Here is a 20,967-nt window from a genome sequence, read left to right as displayed (position 1 = left end):
TAACTTGAGGAGTTTTCTTTTTAGTTGCTTTTAAATAATGAGTAGTATGTAAATTACGTCTTCCTAAAGGTATTATGAAACTGGCTGGTAAAATTTTCTGAGCTGGTGTCTTTCACTACTTGCAATCTTGATTATTTTTTAAATTTCCCCTGAGGCCATTGCTGCATTCTGACTTTCTATATCTTCTTGATTTAATTTTTGCTGATTTATATTTTCCCATGTTGTTCTTTTTTTGCTTGTGATGATTTTTTTTTTCTTTTTGCGCCACACTTGTGGCATATGAAAGTTCCCAGGCCAGAGATCAAATCCAGGCTGCAGCTGTGACCTATCCCATAGTTGCTGCAATGCTGGATCCTTAACCCACTGCACCAGGGCAGGAACTCCCTTCCTTGTGATGATTTAAAATATTCTATACATCTGTTGTCTTGTCCTCTTTTTCATACCTATGTTTGTTTAATTGCATTTTCTCCTTTTGGACTAATATATGAAGTTAACAGTATTCACTATGCTAAATTTCAGGTACTGATTAGACACTAGGCATATAGTAGAGAGCAAACTTGGGAGTTCCTATTGTGGCGCAGTGGAAATGAATCTAACTAGGATCCATGCAGATGCCTAGTTCAGTGGGTCAGGCATCTGGTGTTGCTGTGGCTGTGGTATAGGCTGGCAGCTATAGCTCCCATTCAACCCCTAGCCTGGGAACCTCCATATGCCATGGGTGTGCCCCCCGCCCCCACCCCAAAAAAAAGCAAAAAAAAAAGAAAGCAAGCAAGCAAGACTGACAGAACCCAGCTCTCCTGGGTTTTCTACTTGATCTGTGAAAACCAAGAAAACAAAACCAAAAAAAAAATATTTTTATTGATCAAGTCTCCCTTTTTTCCTATTCCTTAATGAATTTTTACTTTAATTTCCTTCTTATAGAAGTTAAATTCGGGGTACTCTTTCTCTAGATTTTGATTTGAATGATTAATGTTTTCATTTTAAGTGTTCATTATCTTTTACTAAGCGTTTGGAGCCACATTCATTTTCTTTGAGCACTGCTGCGCCGCAGCTGGAGGATGTTGCCGTGTCGTCCCCTCTCATGCCTTGTTTGTATTCCTTTGCTCCTTTCCCACCTCCTTTCTCACCATCCACAAGCGTCCCACTTTGATAGGAGAGCTTTTGTCCTGACCTCTGTCTGAAGGTCAGTGCTCTTGCCGTTCCCAGGCAGCCCTTTAATGAATAATATTTATGGGTGTCCATTCTGGTTCTCCGTATTCAGTGACTCTGAACTTGGAGTTTCTCCAGAGGACAGCTCTTCCCTCTGCAACAGCCTCTTCTCTATCTGCTTGGCGTTGTTGTTTTTCCATCACCCTCGTCCCAGTTGCTCTTTCTCTTCCAGGAGCCGCTTGCTTTTCTGGCTCGCTCATGTAATCTTTGCTGTTTCTCAGGGGATTCTTTTTCAGCGCCCTGTTCTGTCATTTCAATGATATTGTGGGAGGCCGAGGAGATCAATGAGTGTTCTCATACTCGCCCTCTGAGATGATACGTCTAGATGGGGTCTTTGCTGGATGCGGAGAGGGCCTTGTCGGGGATACCGCCCGTGCAGAGGCAGGGTGTGGAAAGAAAGGCTTTACTCAGAATCGGTTCCATTGGTATTTTTCTTTGATTCTCAGGTTAACTTTGTCCTCTTCATCGGCATCATTGTCATCCTGGTGCAGAAACTTCAGTCGCCAGACATGGGAGGCAATGAGTCCAGCATCTACTTGTAAGTACCCCTGTGGGAAGCTGTGTGGGCCCTGCCTCAGGTCCCGGAGGAGAAGGCCTGGGCTTTGCTGGCAGGGAACCTTAGCTCGGGCATTGGCAAGACTTCTTTCAGATGAAGGTGCCTTTAAAATGGAGTTGCCCACCTATCCTTCAGCCAGTCCAGGAGCCCCTAATCTGCATGGAGATAACATGGAGAGAAAAGAGAGAGGAAGAGATGACAGATCCCATGTCTCACTAGGGAATCGAGATGGAAAATGCCACATTCCCTAGGGGAGGTAGGGTCTTGGTTGTTTAGAAGTTGGATTTCCATTGGGAATCTGGGTTCTGTGGAAGCTCGTGAATGCCCCCGGGGGAAGTGTTGCTGGATGTCCCACCCCAGCCCAGTGTGTGCATGTTGCTCAGGCCCCACTAGCACAGCTCTGCTTCTGGGTCCGGTTGTCTCCTGCAGCTCCCTCCTCCCCGAGCAGAGGAACATCTGGCGTGTTGAGATCGTTGAGCGTAGGTTTCTCCCCCTTCCTGGCCACTTGGTGGGTTTCTGCAGCCGTGTCCCTCACAGCCTGCTCCTGCTTGCTCTGTTCCACCCTGCTCCCAGCCCTCCCCTCGTTCTGGTTCCCACTGAGCGTCTCCCATCTCGCCCTTCTTGCCTTATGATCAGGAGCTTGAGCAGCCGGGTGTGAGGGCTATCAGGACATGTTCGAGGCTGGGGAGGGGTTGGGTCCCCCATGGTTGGCTGAAGGGGCCAGATAGGCGCAAGGAGTCTGAGGACAATTCCCTGGAGCAGAAGCCATGAGTGTTGCTTTCTCAGTTTAAAAAGAGAACAGGTTAGAAGGTGTCATTAGTGGGGGGCTGGTCCTGCCTTTGTCAGAGACCCCAGCCTGGGGCTCGGAACTCTGATGGCTGCCCAGGGGACAAATGAGACCGCAGAGAGACTCGGCAGAGGGCTCTTCTACCTGACCATTCTCTTGGAGAGAGCGAGAGGCAGGAACCGCTTGGGGAGCAGTCCCAGATCTTTCTCTCAGGCTCCCTGAGGCTTCCCCAGGTTGATGGAACTTTCCCTGGTCCCCGTGCTCAGCCTGGGTCCCCGTTGTTGTGGAAGCCCTTGCCCCGGGTGCTGGGGGCGGGGGAGGGGGGGGACGATGGGCAGCGGGCCCGGCTCAGTCAGGCTTGTCTTCCCTGCATGCAGGCTGATGGCAATGGCCACCTCCTCCCCTCCTTTTTACGGCTATGCATTTACCTTCTTTTATTTTTTAATATTTTTGCAATTTTCTACCAACTTTTGCTAATGTGTCTCAGTTATGTATGTGGAAATTGTTCGTCCACATAAGCCACAGTGTCTTGGAGGCCCTGCACTGAGGGGCCGGTGGGCCCGGCTTTCGGCAACAAACTGCCCTGGAGAAATCACTCCTGCCTTGGGCTCCAGGAGCCACACAACGGGGCCCCGCTGCTCCCCTCATCTTCCTGTCCAGTGTCACAAACCTTGCCCTTGTGCCGGCTTGTTTGTCCCGCTTGAAGCCAGCTTGCCTCTCACACTAACCAGTGTCTGGGGCCTCCGTAGCCGGCGGGTAGCAAAGCCAGCCTCGTTTCTCCTTCGAGCTATAAGTAGCCTTGGTTCCTCACCCCCGTCCTGCTGCCTTGCTTCCTGGTAGGATCTTTCTTTTTCTGAGGTCTCTGGGGGCTTTCCTAGCTTCCCCTCACTCTGCCTGTGCAGGAAGGGACACACACAGGGGCTCAGCCGCAGCCGGAATCAGGATGCTCTACTGACCCCAGAACACGCTTTGGCCATCCTGCCCCAGGCGGCAGGAACCCTGGGGTCTGGAGTGGGAGAGGGGTGGTGCCAGAGTTTTCAAGGAATCTTAGACTGGGGGCTGTGGAGTCCTGCCAGCCTTCCAACACACGGATGAGAACCAGCTGTAATTAGCATGGCATTCGTACGCTTAAGTACAAATGTTGAAAGAATCAGCTACAGGCATACCTTGTTTTATCACACTTTGCTTTACCGTGCTTTGCAGATATTGTCTTTATGACAAATGAAAGTTTTGTGGCAACCGTGAGCTGAGCAAGTCTGTCAGCCCCATTTCTCCAATAGCATTGGCTCACTTCATGTCTCTGTGTCCCATTTTGGTAATTCTCAAAATATTTCATCCTTTTTCGTTATTATATTTGCTGTGCTCTGTAATCAGTGATCTTTTTTTAATTAAAAAGTTTTTTTAAAATTTTTAGGTCTTTTAAGGGCTGCATGTGTGGCATATGGAGGTTCCCAGGCTAGGGGCTGAATAGGATCTGCAGCTGCCAGCCTACACCACAGCCACTGCAATGCGGCATCCAGGCTGCATCTGCGACCCACACCACAGCTCACAGCAACACCGGATCCTCAACCCACTGAGCAGCTTTGGCCAGGGATTGAACCTGCGTACTCACGGGTCCTAGTTGGATTCATTACTGCTCAGCCACAAGAGGAACTCCCAGTCAGCGATCTTTGTTACGACTGTGACTCAAAGATGATCAGGGGTTTTTTTAGCGATAAGTATTTTTTAATCAAGATATGTAAATTGTTTTTTTAAAGACATAATGCCATGGAACACTCAGCAGACTGTAGGATGGTGTACACCTAACCTTTATATGCGCTGCGAAACCACAGAATTCATGTGACTCGCATATTGCGGTGTTTGCTGTATTGGGCTGGTCTGGAACTGAACCCATATCTCAGAGGTCTGCCTGTGGTTGGTTTGCTTTTCTCGTGTAAAAAATTCCCTTGAAGTCTCAGCAGATTCTGTTTTTTAGAGAAATCTGAACTTGCCTTTGTCTCAGGCTCCGGTGATTAAACGTCAGGTGGATGTGTGGTCTGCACGCCGGGTTGGAGGGCTGATGCGGGGCAAGGGAGCAGCTTGAGGCCGTGCTGTGCAGAAACATGTTTGAGTGTTTCCAGGGTCAGGGAGACCCCAGGGGTGAAAGTGAGAAATAATCCAACTGGCCTTGCTGCTAAGAACTGCAGAGCATTTAAAAAGTTGCCATTCAGTCCATGCACATTGAGGGCTCACGGACACCTTGCACATCTGGCTTAAGTATAATCCCCATGTTATAGCCGAGGGAACTAGTTATCAGTGAAGTGAGATGGATCCAGTAGGACAGGGTAAAGCCAGAGCGACAGAGCAGGTAGGCCCTTGAGTCCGGGCTTGACTGGGCCGTCATTCCTGGCCTCAAGGAATGTACAGGCAAGAAGATGCTGTGAAACAAGGCTTTCTGGAAGCAGAGCTCCCATTGGGTTCCCTCCTTGTATAATCCTGCCCCATGTGGAGTGCTCTGAGCTGGGAGGTGTCTGCTGCTGCGCGGTGGGGAGACAGGGAAGCTCTGGGGGGAGTTAAAAGGGACTAGGACATGGTGGGCGGGGGCACTTCCGGGCTGTGTCCGAGGCCCCTTGGGTCCCCAGAGTTATGTGTTGGGCTGAGAAGCCTCTTCCGCTCTGCCCACAATAGCTTTCTGGTTTTTTCCATTTCCAGAACAAATTTAAGCCCAGAAGTCCCCAAGAAAGCCCAAGAGGAGCCCCCGCCTGTGCCCTCAGACCAGCATTCATTCCCTCTCCTGTGGGTTGGTTCCAGCGGCTCAGATGATAAGGGTTTGCCCTCCTCTCTAGCCCAAGGCAGCGCTCCCGACCCAGCCTCAGAAGGATGTGTGGGGCTGGGCGTGCTGGCCCTGGGCTGCCCTGGCTGGGCACAAGGCTTGGGCAGGATTTGGGCCAGGCATGGCGTGTGGGCCTGGGTCGGGCTAAGCATGTGTTTGGGGGAAGGGGTTGGGGCTCGGCCCCATCCTAGGGTTAGGGTTAGCCTGCCTTTTCTTGGAGACCGGAGCTTACCTGTGTGAGAAGCCAACTGGCTCAGACAGTGGAGGGTGAGGTTTCAAGGCAGACACCACCTGCGCAGAGAGCCTCTCTGCCTGGCCTTGCACGGTGCGGCTTTGTTCCCAGCGGCCTGCCCCCGGCAAGATGGGTGCTGGGAGCTGGCTCTTGGGTGTGGGGTCAGGGAGGGACAGCCCATCTGTGTTTCCCTCGGGGACCCCACCAGCAAGTCTACCAGGCCCCTTGGGGTAAAGGAAGGAGAACAGACACCATGATGTCCTATAAAGCTCAGCAGCCTTGTGGCCTCCCCAGAGCAGAAACGATGACGCTCACCCTGAAGACAGGCCGCGGCGTGGCGAGGCAGCCGGGAAGCTCCTGGCCCAGGAGCTCGGTCCACAGCCGGAGGCTCCCAGTTGGCATGGCACTCCCTCTTCCCCTTCCAAAGCACCCCCTCGCCTGTCTAGGAGCAGCCTATCCTGACGGTTCCTGTTGGGGATCGGGAGTAGGGAATGGTTGCCCCCGCTTTGCAGATGGAGAAACTGAGGCCCAGAGAAAGAAAGTGGCAGTACCTAAGATCAGCAAGTCAGTGGCCAGACAAAACTTTGAGCTCAGGTACCCTGACCGTCCAGGTCGGGCTGCGGGCACAGAGGGCTGGCGCAGCCTCAGTGGTGGCGGAGGAGAGGAATGGGCAGGGAGCTTCAAGATCTGCTGAGCTGGGCTTCTGGCTGAAGTCCTGGGGTGGTGCAGAGTGCCTCCCTGCAGACGTGGCTCGGGTTCTGGGGGTGCACAGCACCTTAGCATCAGAGACCCTGGGGAAAGTGTTTAGCTCAGATCAGGACATTCTGTGAGCCTGCGTGGTGTCCAGTGCCATGCTGAATGCTAGGATCAGGGTGACATAGTCAGGGTGCTGCCTGCAAAAGGGTTCCCCTGCTGGCACCTCTGGTGCTAATCCTGGAGCTACAGCTCAGGCAGCCTTGCACATCAAAGACTCTAAAACATTCATGGAGTTTAGCATGAGACCAAAGCAGGGCCCAAAGAAACCAAGGGCTGCATCCCTGGTTTTAGATGGCAGTGCTGATACCTGGAAAGGCTTTGACCTTCCTGCAGACACAGAGCAGAGCCCGTGGCAGAACCAGGCTTGGGACCCAGGGCTCCTTGACTTCCAGATGTGGGTGTGAGCCGCACGCCTGCTGCCAGGTCTCCTGCCTTCTGACTTATGCTGACGCTGCTCCCCAGGCAGCCGCTGCCTGGTGCCCCTGCCTGGTGCCCCTGCCTGGGCTCCTTATCCTCCCTTGGGTCCAATTCAGACCTCAGTTGATCAGCCAGCTTCGGCTTATCCCTTCCTTTCGATTGCATTTCTTTTCCTTTTTTTTTCACTAATTGCGGTGACTTCTCAAAGATTCCAACATTTTCCTTTCTCATCCTGTCTCTGGCTTTTCTGCTGCTCTCTTCCATTTTTGGTTCTTTTCATTGGACCCTCTGGAACAGTTGTTGGAGCTTTAGGGGAAGGGGAGTAATTGGAAAGAAGGACCCTTACCTTTGACCCTGGATCCTTCTCCTGAGAGCGCTCCCGGGCAGCAGGTCCTGCTTTGATGTGCCCTCCCCGCCTCCCCCCTCAGAGGTGCATGTTTTTACTGGGGTCTGATTTTCCAGCTAACTTGCCACCAAATGGCCTTTAGCTGACTTTGGAGAAACCAGAGGAGTCTATATTTATGGTATCCAGGGCCCAGGAAGAGCAGGGACAATTTGGGAACTCCAGGAGAGGTCTCAGAGGAGAACAGCTGAAGCCTTAAAACTCAGGGTGAGAGTTTAAGCCTCGTGTGTAGGAAGTAACATCTGAGATTTGGGCTCTCGGGCTCCTGGACCCTGACTTCTATGGCTCCCCCAGGCCAGGGCTGAGGAATCAGGCTACAGGCAAGAGGAGAGAGTCGTCAACCTCTCAACCTGGACAAAATAGAGAATAAATGAGAAGATGAGAATGGCTTTCATTCCTGAATACCCAAATCAGCTCTTTCAGTTATTGACAAAAACATATGTGTCCATCTTTCTCTTTGTATATATACAAAACAGACCTTTGGCAGTCATTGAGACGCATGAAGAAACTTCTCTAACACTTGGCTTCCTCACAGCAGTGCTTCTGGAACCTTCATTTATATGTGGATCACCCTAGGGATTTTGTTAAAATGCAAGTTCTGAGCCGGCAGGTCCGGGGTAGCATCCGAGGTTCTGCATTTCTAACAAGCTCTCGGGTGGTGCTGATGCTGCTGGTCTGGGGACCCCACGCTGGGGAGCAGAGCATCTTAACATATCTCACATCCCCTGCCTGTAAAATGGTCCAGTAGCGCCTACCTCATAGTCTGGTGTGAATGAAAGATGCTGTTTATGAAATGAGAGCCACAGACCTGACTGAGGCAAGGATGCTGGGTGGACCTAAGCTTCCCCTATCTTTGAAGTGTGTGATTCAGACATTTGCCTCAGCAGAAGGACATGTCACTACATGTCAAGGACCTTCAGATCTTTAAAGAGTTGGAATCACAAATTACAAATCCATGAACGCCAAAGATTCTGTTGGTGCAAATCTGTTCTCATTTGCATCGGACCCCCCCTCAGGTCCATGAGTTCACCAGCAGGTACCAGGAGCTCAGTGCCACATGGTGCCTGAGGAGAGGGTATGAAGTGGGTACCTCTTTTGCAATCTGACAGATGACACAGCTCTTACTCCATCTTGTACATGCTTGTCAGGAAAGGAAAAAAAAAATGGCTTGTGCCAGCGCAGTCATAGCCTGACCGTGAGGAGCTAGAAGGGCTGGGAATCGAGCCTGAGGCCTCTGTGAGGAGGTGGAAGCCCTGTGCCTCACCCAGTGACAGGCAGAGCTGGACGGGCATCCTGGGCCCACCTTGGATGGTTCCTTAAGATGACTTGTTTTTGTGGAGAGCGGGGCAGGGCCCGAGAGGTGCTCTCTCAGCCCTCGACTCCTGCCCCTTGAGCTTGTATCAGGAAGTCTGGCAGCGCCGTGCAGTAGAACTCTCAGCAGCGAAGGAACTGCCCCAGACCTGTGCTCAGCATGGGAACCCCTAGCTACCCGTGGCCGTGGAGCCCTTGCAGTGTGGCTTGGGCAGCCAAGGAAGTGGATTTTTCATCTAATTTGAAGTCACGTGGTGGATGCACAGTGCCTGTCACAGGGATTGGCACGAGCCTAGGTCTAGGTCTAGACTCATGAACCATCTGCTCCGTCCATCCCACCTCTGCACCCCTTAGGCCCACCCTGAGGTGGCTGGCAGCTCTGAGAGAGGAAGGGGCGGGCAGAGGAGGGAGGGGTGGGGGGAGACCCATGGACCCGCCAGCTGGTTCTCCCAAGCAAGCCCAGACTGGCCTGATTCCTGGCCTGGTGGGCCCGGGGCTGGGCCAGCGTGAGGCCCATCTTGCTGAGTAGCCTCTGGCCAGGCCCTGCTCTGAGCCTGGAGCTGACCCTGGAGCCGGCTCCTGGTCCCTGCATGAGGCCCAGCCAGGCCCCTCCCCGCCAACTCCACCACCTGCTGCGTTCCCAGTGTGAGCGCCCGTGTGTGTGGAAGTGTGTCCACACGCACACATGTGTCCGCAGGGGTGTGTGTCTAGTCTAGAGCTGACCGTGTCTCGGCCCTCGGCTTCCTCCTCCTCCTCCTCCACGGGACGCCTGGCCCCGTCTGCACCCCCGGGCCTCTCTGCCCTCCCTGTGAGCCGTGTCGCTCTGACTCCCCCTCAGTTTCCTCGGTGCCCCCAGCTGACAGACATGCTGATCTTGTCACATCCAGCAGCTGCGTGCAGAAATGCTACTGCAAGCCACAGCGGGCGCAGCAGCACTCTTGCAAGATGTCAGAACTGTCCACCATTACTCTGTAAGTGTGCGTGGCGGGGCTGTGGCCGCGTGGCCTGGACGGGAGGGGGGCGCATGCGGCCACCGCCTGGAGCTTGCGTCCGCCGAGGCTGGAGGAGCGTGGGGAGCGAGCCTGTGCCCCCAGCCCCGAGCCCTTTCCCGGCTGCTGCATGTTGACATCTGTGTGTCTTGTGAGTTCTCTGCAACCTCGTGGCCTGGGGCGGGGGAGGTTGCAGGGAAGGGGCTGTGGCCATTGTGGGAGCAGCCGGGGCTTGGCCGGTGCTGAGCAGGAAGCAGCTTTGAAGCCTCTGTGGGCTTCCACCTCTCGGGGTGTCCGTCTTTACAACCGCCACCTTGTTTCCAAAGAGTTCATTTGGATTGTCCCCCGGGTGGGACCAGCCCCTCCCTCACACTTCAAGTGCTGAGCCACTTACTTCCCACAGCAATGCTCTGAGGTGGGCACTTGTATTTTCCTTTTTACAGGGGAGAAAACTGAAGCCCAGAGGGGTAAAATGACTCACCCAAGGCCATGTATGTAGCTGGCGGGGTGAGGATTTGAACCCAGGGAGTCCTAAGCCCTAGGCCTGGGGCATCTCCAGCCTTTTCCAATATCCCCTTGCGGGGATCTTCTTGGTGTTCTGTAGGCCCCTGCTGACCACTGACGCCTCCTCGAGCAGGAGGACAGAGGCTAAGGCCCAGTGTCACTGCCTCTGGGTTAAGCACATCATAGGGTGATTCTGTGATGCCTCAAGGAGGGGGCCCAAAGTTCACACCCTGTGTCCCTGTTCCAAGGCTTGGGTGGGCTCCCAGAACTCTGAGCCCCAGTGACTTCCTCAGCTGCCTCTGCTGCCCCATTGGAGTCACTGGGGTGCCCCACACCTGCCCTTGGGCTGCACTCGGGGCACCCATGTGCATGCCCAGCGTTCCCTTCTACCCGGGGCTGGGAACTGCCTGCAAGGCTGAGCCTCCCATGTGTGGAACCACCCCATCCACTGCCGCCATGAAAGCCGGGCAGGTGTGGCTTTTTGGTTTCCGGGGCACTTTTCAAACTGTAGGGACAGGTCCCTGAAACAGGCCCATTTGCTAGAGAGGCAGCGAGGAGGGAGGAGGACAGGGACCGCAGGCCCGTCCCAGGGCTGCCTTCCCTCCTCAGCTTCTTCAACGAAGCCGCGCTTCTAAAGTAACCCCTCTAGGAGTTCTCGTTGTGGTGCAACAGAAACGAATCCGACTAGGAACCATGAGGTTCCGGGTTCGATCCCTGGCCTTGCTCAGGGGGTTAAGGATCCGGCATTGCCATGAGCTGTGGTGTAGGTCACAGAGGCGGCTCAGATCCCACGTTGCTGTGGCTGTGGTGTAGGCTGGCGGCTACAGCTCTGATTAGACCCCTGGGAACCTCCATATGCCGCGGGTGTGGCCCTAAAAAGGCAAAAGACAAACAAACAAACAAACAAACAAATAAATAAATAAAAAGTAACCCCTTTAGGCAGGTCCCAGAGGAGCCCACGCAATGCCCTGGGCCTACCTTTCCAGGCCGCTTGCCTCTTTTTTTTTTGGACTTTCATTCTTCAGCTAGCATCCCCCACTGCCTTCCGGTGCGAGGCTCTGGGTGCCCAGAGATGACAGCTCCCAGGTCATGCTCAGTGTTCAGAGCTCCGAGGGGCTCATCCTGGGTCCTGTGCTCCAGTTGTCTCTTTGTGGACACACACTTTCTGAGTGTGAGCCCTGTGCCTGGTGTGTGCTGGCCAGGGCAGGTGACGGAAATAAGCCAGGCAGCACGCCTGCTCTCAGCCACATCCGAGGGAGGATGGGCAGATGAGAGGAAGGATGAGAGGTTAGACCACTCCAGCCCCGCACCTTCGCTCTGACTGGGACCTGCTCAGGTGCTATTGACCCCTGCTCTGGTCCAGGGACCCCCAAATCCTGGAGAATGGGCTGCTTGTGAGCTCAGGGAGGATCAGGGGGCGCCAGGCATTCGAGGAACTTTTTTCTTCCAGGGCTATGCCTTGGTCCACCTGAAGGTCTTGCCAGGCTATTCCCTCCCCTTCCTCAGGTCCCCTCCCCCACTTCTTTCCCCCCCCCCCCTGCCCCTACCCCAGCAGAGTCAGGGAGGCCAAGGGCCTCACTCAGACTCCATGGATTCTGCTTCTTCTGAAATCCAGAAGAGCTGAGATGGGGAAGAAGGAGGGGGCACTCGGTGTAACTGCCCCAAATCAAAGGGCTGCCCCCATATCCAGTCGTCCACCACCCTGGACTGAGCTCTGCCAGGGGAGGGCGAGGCTGTACCTTCCCTCCGGGAAGGGTCCAGGGGGCGGAGTGCACCTGCGGGGCATGACTGGCTCTTCCACGGAAATCAAAAGGGAGCCAGTCTGCTGGGGTGCCCGGTTACAGGATCCCACTCTTGGAGACCCTCTGGGAGCCCCTCTCCCCCGACAGAGCAGGACCCACAAGAGCACCTGCCACGGTGCCTACACTTGCTGTCTTCCCATGGCTGCTGCACCCCCCTCCTCAGACCAGAGCCCCACTCCACTGGGCCCGAGAACCAGGTGCAGGCGGAGGAACCCCAGAGGAGCTGGCCTTGGGGAGCCCAGGTCCCTGGAGCTATTTCTCCCCTGCCCATTCCACCCCCACCCGAGCAGACAGCCTTCTCTCCCTCTGACCCAGCTTCCTCCTGCTGGATGGTAATTATGTCCTGAGTCGGTAAATCCATCCTAGGATCCCTCCCAAGTCTCTCCTTCTGCAATCCACCCACTGCACCCCCTGACCGCCTCCCTGTCGTCAGCGCCTCCCCATCACGCTCTGCGAGTGTCCCTGGCGGCCCCAGACTCAGGAAAGCCGACTGTCTCTGTGGCACGGGGAGGGAGCTTCCTTGCAGGGCAGAAGAATGTTTGCTTTGTTTGTGTTGTCCTTCCGAATCCCATCGCCGTGTTTTGCCCTGATCCCACTTTCCCTGAGAGCTTCGCCCCTCCCCAAAGTTGCTGTAAATCACACACCCACCTGCGCACCTTTGGTGGTTCCACAGGATGGCAGCGTGGCCGAGAGCTCCGGGCACCTGCAGAGGGGGCGGGAGGGGTGTCTCCTCAGAACTTCCCAGGGAGTTTGGGGAGCCCGAGATCTGTGGGCAGCCATCTCCCCCAGACTCCCCGCACCGGGAGAGAATCTTGAGGGGGTCCACGGGGCCCAGCTGTCCCTCTCTGTCCTCCACGGCTCCAGCCCCATACCCTGCGGCTCCTGGAGCAGACGCCTTGCTCTCTCCCAACAGACGGCTCGCCCGCTCCACGCTGCTGCTCATCCCGCTGTTTGGAATCCATTACACGGTCTTCGCCTTCTCCCCAGAGAATGTCAGCAAGAGGGAGAGGCTGGTGTTTGAGCTCGGGCTGGGCTCTTTCCAGGTAAGTGTGGTGGGGGCGGAGGGCAGAACTCGGGCAGCCAGGGCCCTGGCTTCTACCTTGGTGGCGGTGCTGGAGGCATCGTTCACCAGACTCGGCTCCGTGTTTCCGGCTCTGGAGTGATGGTACTAGATTCAAAGGGAGCTGGGGGAGCCCTGTCTGCGGTCCACCCTCTGGGCTCCCATGAGAAGGTGCCCTGAGGTCTTCTGGCTGCTGCATCTGGGTGTCCTGAGCCAGGTCTCCCCCGGGCCGATCTGAGACTGGGCCCTGGAGTGGGTGGGGTACCCTCAAGAGACCTCTCTGTCCACACCCTGACTTCAGCCTGTAGACCATGCACCCATGAGTCCTGGAGCTCTGTCTTACTCAAATTAAAGTCCCCAGCATAGGACCCGGGCACAAGGAACTGAGCGAGCTGAACAGGGGGATGAGCAAACGGACGCGTAAATAAATGATCCAGGGAATGAGAGCTCTGGAGGGCCGGTGACTGTGCAGGAAAGAATCAATAGACAGGGTTGTGAATGAGTCTGTGAAGGAGTGGATGAGTCAGCGCAAGGACACACAGCGAGTAAACGAACAGATGGCACATGAGTGGGGCAGCAGCGGCAGGGGAGGTTCCCTTGCGTGTCCCCAGGAGAGAGTGCCTCTCCCTCACTCAGCTGCACAGAGGAGCATTTGACCTTGACGGCTGGAAAGTTACTCTGTGTATCTGACCCGACTCTCTCCCTCCCCCATTTCATTCAAAGCCCTCGTGCCTGTTAGAGTGTCACCTGGCAAGGCTGGGAGGATTATGGACAAAGCCCCGGCCTTTAAATCCCAGCCCGGGGTTCCTGCCTCAGCCCAAGAATTCTAAGCGCACACGATATAAGTCAAGAATATGTAGAGAAGAGCTGAACACCCAGCCCGTACCGGGCACTTTCGTGGTGTTGTGTGCTGTGTCCAAGGATGCAGAGGTGGGGCGGTGGTGGATAAAGACAGGTCTGTTCTGTCCTGGGGGAGCACTGCCCTCAGGAGGACTGTGGTCGAGTTGTAGAGCCCAGAGAACATTCTAGGCCTGCAGGTTATGCCTTTTCTAGAAAGCAGGATAGATCTGGCCCTTGGGCATGGGAAGGATTTGACCAGGGAACGTGAGATCCAAGGTCAGGGTTGTTGGTGGGAGGGAGCTTCCCCGCCGGCCACTTGGTTCCAGGGGTGCGGCGTTCTTGGTGGAGCAGAACTTTTCCCTTCTTACCCCAGGTTTCCAGACAGGGGCCCGCATGCTGATCATCTTATTGTTCTGCTTCCTGCTGTCACTGCCCATTCCTTCTGCCTCCCACATTCCCCGTGGGGGAGGTTCCTGGCTAACACTCTCAGGTTTTGTTCATTCTCTCTCCTAGGGCTTCGTGGTGGCTGTTCTCTACTGCTTTCTGAACGGGGAGGTAAGAAGCTGCCCTTCTTAGCAGCGGAGGTGGCTTAGTGGGGAACAGACAGGGTGCCGCCTACCGGCCACACAGGCTCAATCCTCCAGACCAGGGCTCTGCCGGACTTCTAGCACCTCCAGGAGAGGGGTGGCAGCTGTGCTGGGCTCGCTGACAGCCTCCACCCTGGGCCAGAGTCGCTCTCACTTTGCTTGCTGTGCAGCTGAGGCCCAGTACCTAGTGCACCCCACCCCCAACAAAGACATCAGCCACTGAGCAGAGACCCACCTGGGAGCGCTCTCACCCCGAGTCACACCGTAGTCAGGACGAAGTGAAAGGGAGTGAGGACAAGGCACAGGAAATGGTGCCTGCAGTTCATGAGGCTGTCGATGGGCATAGGTGCTGAGTAGGGAGCTGCTCACAGTTCAGCACTGCCCCCAGCAGGCCAGCCTGCCTGCCAGGCCCATCCCCTGTAGAGTGGGGGCTTGAGAGACCCTGGGGAGAGTCCTAGAACCTTCTAGTGATTCTGCATTTCCAGAGCTGTGATCTTAGAGCCTCCTACTTAGCCCTTTAGGGTGATGCTTTTGAGTAGAGCCCAGAAAACAGGTGCTGAGGTGGGGGTGGGGGGACTGAAAGGGTGGGTGGCTTTAGAGAGTGGGCAGAAGTCATTGCACCAGGGGGTCTTCACTGCATGACCATGGTGGTGGGCTGCTCCCCCCTCCGCCCCCACATTTTCCATCTGAGAAATAAGATTGGCTCAGGTAACCTGCAGAAGGGTCAGGTAAGGATAGATAAGGAGAGGCAGACAGGGCCCCGCAGGGACTGGCTGGAGGGACAAGAAGTAGGAGTGCGAGGAGCTTGTCAGGCCCTCAGCCGATGTGTGGGTTGGAACTGCAATACACGGACGTGCCTGGCTGAGGGGTGGGTGTGGACGCAGAAACTGGGCAGGTCCTGCGTGCATCACTCTGAGAGCAACTCGGGGGGTGGGTGTTTGCCCAGAAGGATGCTTGCTTTAGTGATTCTCCAACCTAACAGCATATTGGAATTCCCTGGAAAGCTTTAAAACGTATGGGTGCCCTACCCCAGAGATTTGGGTGTTGCTGTTCTGGGTCTGGTCTGGGCCTCCGGGTTTCAAAGCTCTCTCCAGGCGGCTCTCATCTGCAGCCACGAGTAACGGTCAGGTCAGCAAGAGTAGGGCTTCCAGCCCGGATCTGTCTGCCCGAGGGCCTACTTTTTAGAGATTTCTTGAAAGGCCACAGGAGCTTGTCTCTGCCTGCGGATCACCACACCGGGAACCAGAGGCAGAGGCCCCAGGCCCCAGGAAGTCAGTAGAGGTCTTGCTCAGAGAGTGACTTGGGAAGGGGCCAAGGTCAGCTCCTCAGAGGGCGACCTCGAGGGCTGCAAGCTGCAGACTGGGAGTTGGTTGGCGGGGGGAAGCGTGCTGCAGGAGGTGGCAGGGCCCGCCTGAGCGGGGCCCCAGGGCAGGGGGGTCATGGGTGAGGTGTGAGAGGGTGACTCCCCACAAGTGGCCGTCTGAGCCCCTGCCCCCCGCCCTGCAGGTGCAGGCGGAGATCAAGCGGAAATGGCGCAGCTGGAAGGTGAACCGCTACTTCACCATGGACTTCAAGCACCGGCACCCGTCCCTGGCCAGCAGCGGGGTGAACGGGGGCACCCAGCTCTCCATCCTCAGCAAGAGCAGCTCCCAGATCCGCATGTCCGGCCTCCCGGCCGACAACCTGGCCACCTGAGCACCCCCCCCCGTCCCCTCCTCTCCGGACACAGGCGAGGGTCGCGGGCGGGCGCCGGCCCACGCAGGTTGTGCCTCTTCTCTCCCTTCGGGCAGGCCCTGGGCTGGGAGCCCGGCTCCCCGAGCGGGGAGGAGGGTGCAGGGTGCAGACAGGTATTTCCCTTCTCTGTTTTGGCCCTGGCCTCACCCACCTTGGGCCTCTGGGCCCTGACCCCGGACGTGTAAATACTCCCCAAGTTTTGGAAAAGTCGTCCCACCCCTACCTCTTTCTCCAGAGTCCCTGCTCTCCTCAGGCAGGGCCCCAGCTTCACCCCACCCGGTCTCCAGCAGCCGCAGTGACTGCCTGCCCCTGTGTGGGAGGCCCTGTGAGCGGAGGCCGAAGAACTTGCTTCGGGGATTTGGGGTACGGTCTGCCTGACAGCCCTCCTGTAGTGTCTGACCCTCTCTGTGGACTCATTGAGTCTACTCAGCACTCTGTGGCCCTTTTCAGGCTGGCCCGGTCCCTGAGGCTGCCGGGGATCCAGCTTGGATGGCCAGAGGGCTTTTCAGCGCAGGCCAGACCTGAACTCACCCGACATCTTGATGCCCTCCAGGTGCCCAGCGCCTGGGTATCAGGGCAGCGGGACAGCTCCAGGGCTCTTCTCCGCAGAGACTTCAGTTTGGGTGTGGGGCTCAGGTCAGAGATAGTTCTGGTGCTTTTCATTTGGCCCAAGAAGAATTGCCAAGAGCCAGAAAAGTGTGTGTGATTGGAATGGAGCCGGACAGAGGTTGGAGAGAGTCATGGAAGAAGCCACTGGCCACCTCCTTTATTTTGCCCCTGACTCAAGGTAGGCCGGGTTCATCTGGTAGCCTGCCTTCCACCCCTCCTGTCCCCTGGCATCAGCTGCAGAAAGTTGAGAGACAGAGGCCTCAGAGAAACTGCTCCCCAGCCACGCCTACCACGGACAGCCCCTAAGCCTCCCCTCTTCCGCTTCCCCTGAAGTCAAAGCCATGATTTGGATGCACCAGCCGCCGTCCTGTGATATCAGTGAATCCTGAAGCACCGCCCAGGGCCCAGGGCTCCCTTTCACCCCCCCACTCCCCTGGACCATGAGGCGTCCCAGCCACCAGCTCCTCCAGCTTGGACTCAGATGCTGAGATATCGCAGACCTCTGCAAAGACTTCCCTCTGCGTGCTCTTGACATTGAGTCACCATGGGGGCCAGGGTGTCCTGGGGTGGGGAGGGGAAGCCATGCCCCCCTTCCTTGTGAGCAGAAACTGCTGATGGGAGGAGTGACTGCACCCCGACTTCTGTCCTGGCTGCCCAGCCATGACTTTCCAGACTGCAGACTAAGAACTTGAAACGGAGCAGAACCAGGTTCAGAGAAGGTGAAGGAAAGTGCTAGAGACCCGTGGCCTGTCTGTGGGGCCCGCCTCTTTCACGTCAGCCTGTGGTGGTCTTGTCCAAGTGTATTTTATGGTCATGTTCTGGAAAGCATGGAGAGCTGGGCCGTGTGTGTGTGTGGCTTTTTGGTTTTGTAAAGAGGAAGAGGCCCAGGGCCATTGGGTTCGTGTTCATGGGGAGGCCTTGTGAGTGACTGGAGAAGCGCCTAGAGCTTGGTTTAGAGAAACACTGTGAACCCCGGTCTTGGCTAAACCAGAGGGACAACAGGACCTGTTTGCCCTTCCCTGGCCACATTTGGTGACTCGGGCTGGCCATGGGGTGTGCGACGGTCCTTGCATCCTGCACCTGCCTCACGATGCCCTTCCCTCTGGCTGGGAGCCACGTGTATTACCTGAGGGGGTGTCCCCTGGCACCTTGCGCCTTGGGCCCTGTTGAGGGGGCTTGACTTGCTTGGAGGGAGCCTTGGGCTGGGGGTCAGCGATGGAAAATCTGCCCTAGTCAGGCTCAGACTGCTGAGACGGCCGACCTCGAGCTCCCCATTCTGGGCCTCAGTCTCCCCATTTGTGAGATGAGGTGGTGTCCAATGCTGCTCCAGGCTGTGCTTTACTAATTGTCCGGTTCAAAACCAAGGCGGGTAAAAGGCCTTGTTACCTGTGTCATCTAAGGCTCGGAAGAGTCTGTGTTTGTGTGCACATGGAGGGAGGTGAGAATGCTTATTTTCCCTTCTTTGGAAATAGAACGTCTGTCTCTTCCATTTGGACACCGCAGTGGAGGCTGGCAGGCTGGAGGGAAGGATCAGGCCAGGGACAGTTGGACCCGTGCACTGGGCACCATGTGCACACCTAGCTGTCCTCTGCCCAGGACACGGTGCCGTGAGGGGGTGGTCCCCTGACTATGGACCCTGTTTCTTTGTCCTTGTCCCTACCAGCAGGTCTGCCTCACCATGGAGGAGGAGGCTCTGCTTTTATACATATATCATCATGAAATAGCAAAAAAAAAAAAAAAAAAAAATCTGCCGAGTTCCCCATGCCGTGCTGCCACCTGAGCCCTGGGCCTGCATCCTCGTAGAGGTTCCAGGTTCCTATTGGTTGGTTTTCCTTTCTGAATGAATTACCACCAGCCTTGTGAGCAGAGGCACCTGGTGTATTTTGCCTGCTCCAGGAGATTAGGCAGCTGTCCTTCAGGGTCACAGGCAGTAGGGGAACAGAATGAAGTCTGGGTAAAATCCTTCCCTCTCCGACCCTTTGTTTTCAAGTCTGTAAAATGGGCAATAAGACTAGGTAGTTTGCATCGCCCGCTGCATCTCTGAAATTCTTGCCTAAACACCAGCCATCCACTGGGAATGGGCCCCAGGCAGGGACTGTGGCGTGTGCTTGGACCGGGATGGGTGAGGAGTCATCTTGAGGGAGGAGGGCTTAGAGGGCCTGGGAGTGGTTAGGCTGGAGATGAGCAGAGTTCTCCAACTCCAGGTCTCTGGAAAGGGCTTGTTTTGGTTCTGTGCAGTCTTAAAGGACGAAACTCGCCCCGCATTTCCCTTGGGATGAAGGAATCTCTCACCCTGTCTCATGACTGTCCTGTCTAGGAGCAGGCGGGGTCAGGAGAGAAGGTCCGGCTCTGGGAGAGATAGGACTCCAAGTCAGGGATGCTGAGACTGTCAGGGAGCCAGGGAGGGGTCAGAGTGTGGGAACTAGGGGACGCAGGGGCGCTCTGGTAGTCCCCGGCATGCCCTCGGCCAGGCCACAGTCCCTGTCTCAGTGGGCAGCTCCGTGACCCTCTTTGACACGTCCAGTCACCTGCAGTGATTCCTTCGCTACCCCCCACCCCTCCCTGGCCTGGCTTCTCTGGGGAATAGAGCCAGAGCGCTGGAGCCCAGCCCAAGGCTGGAAATACCCCCAAGTCCATCATCACCCACCAAGGGTCCTGCCTCATCCCCTTCGTCCCCGAAGGAAAGCTGGAAGAGGCTTTCTTTGTAATTCTGCGAGTACCCTTGACCCTTGACTCCCTCAAGGACACTCTAGAGTGAAAGCAGGGGCCCCTTCCTCATCCTCGGTTCCTGCCTGGGCCCGGTGACCCTGGACGCCTGCTGGAAGAGCCCTGAGCATCTCTGGGGACCTGGGTATCTCCCAGCTTTGCCACTGATCTGCTATTTGACCTGGATCCTTCCTCATGTAGCTCTGGGGAGACACACCAAGTCCCAGAGCTGGGAGGAAACCTGGAGATCTGCAGATTAAGCCTCACCGAGGGGCTGACGAGAAAACACAGGTGGGCTTAGCACGGGGCCTAGGCCACGTTGGCATCCAGTGTGCTTTGCAGACCGGAACGAGGAAATGGGCCTGCCTGCTGGTGTGTGCCCAGGCCTGCACGTGAGTTGGAACGAGACACTCAGCAAAGCTTCTGAACAGAAACCTTCAGCCTTGCACAGGAGAGGGGCTCTGGCTCTGGAAGTTGTCAGGACTCCAGACTGTCGGAGGGGCAGTGGGGTCTGTGTGGACAGGGAGACCTGCATTCTAGCCCGGCTTCACCACCTGCTCTGTGCCCTAAGACCAAACCTCTCTGGGTCTCCACATCCCAATCAGAGAAATGGGAGGACATGATTTATAGTCTGTCACAGGCCAGGGGTGAGGTTGAGGTGAGACGCCTTGGTGGGTGAAAGGGCTTTTCTACTGTGCTGAAGACCCTTGAAAGGGGGACCCTATGCTGGTTGTCAAATGCTTTGAGCCCTCCTGGGTTAATCTCTGCCCCATTTGTAAAACCACCAGCACTGGAGGGGAGGGGGAGGCCCGTGGTCTCTGATGGACATGGGATTCCAGGCTTATTCCCATCAGCTGGTTGCTTGTGGGATAGAATGGGGTGACTTCCGCGTGGGGGATGTCAGGGTTTCCAGGGCACCTGGGACGTCCTTCAAGTGGGCTGTGTGCCTGTCTTTCTCCCTTCCTTGAAGTTGGCATCCCGCGATGTGTCTGTGCTTGGCCACGTGTGTCTGGTCTTCTGTCCGTCTTCTGTAGCTTAGCCCCTGTGAGGACTGGAGTGGGGATGCCGCTGGCATCCCAGACGGGGCTCCAGGCTCACGGTGGGAGCCGGGCCCGCCTGGGTCTCATGTCCCACAATAAAGCCAAGCCCCACACACCTCACTGCTACCGCTGCCGCCGTCAATGCTGTGCGCACAACCTCGTCCTGGATTTTAAGGACGTCAAACTGCTGTAGATGACTCAATAAATGTCTTCGCATTTTTCTTGGTGACTATAACTTGGCAGAAGTGGAGGGCGGGGAGGAGAGGAGGGGGAAGGGGAGGAAATCTGATCCCCCAGAGTGACCAGTCTTCACGGTCTTGTGGCCTTTTCAAGTCCAAGGGAAAAGCATGAGAATGGGCCTGAGTGAGCTTGGAATGGACTTGGAGAGGTGAAGTCCTGGCTTCACAGGGACCTGCAAGGATCGTGCAGCCTGAGCAGAGTCAAGGTCCCTTGGATGTTTTGGGTTCTTAGAAATGGAGGCAACTCACCTCATGGTCCTTGTGGCCCCATGGCCTTCGAAATAGGGGTTTGTGAGAGTGGCCGTGAGACATCCTCAACGCCCACCTGCAGTGAGAATTTCATTCCACAGGTAACCACAGGCTGCCAGAGCCCC

The 20,967-nt window shown here is 56.1% G+C and overlaps 1 protein-coding gene across 2 annotated transcripts in view; it reads left to right on the top strand.

Annotated features, from left to right (window-relative positions):
• Positions 1-20,575, top strand: part of ADCYAP1R1 (ADCYAP receptor type I) — a 56,348-nt gene extending 35,773 nt beyond the window's left edge. Inside the window, exons 13-17 of one of the 2 annotated variants that reach the window (XM_047763441.1) lie at positions 1,656-1,747; positions 9,371-9,454; positions 12,692-12,821; positions 14,192-14,233; positions 15,772-20,575. In XM_047763441.1, the coding sequence (XP_047619397.1) occupies positions 1,656-1,747; positions 9,371-9,454; positions 12,692-12,821; positions 14,192-14,233; positions 15,772-15,960 (537 nt within the window). In that variant the 3' untranslated portion in view covers positions 15,961-20,575. The remainder of the gene's footprint in view (positions 1-1,655; positions 1,748-9,370; positions 9,455-12,691; positions 12,822-14,191; positions 14,234-15,771) is intronic. The other variant, XM_047763442.1, reaches the window with a different exon arrangement.
• The last annotated feature ends 392 nt before the right edge of the window (positions 20,576-20,967 follow it).

This window comes from Phacochoerus africanus, chromosome 16 (genome assembly GCF_016906955.1).
Source record: "Phacochoerus africanus isolate WHEZ1 chromosome 16, ROS_Pafr_v1, whole genome shotgun sequence".
Lineage (NCBI taxonomy): Eukaryota > Metazoa > Chordata > Mammalia > Artiodactyla > Suidae > Phacochoerus > Phacochoerus africanus.
The sequence above is the reverse complement of the archived record's forward strand: the minus strand, read 5'-3'. Positions and strand labels throughout refer to the sequence as shown.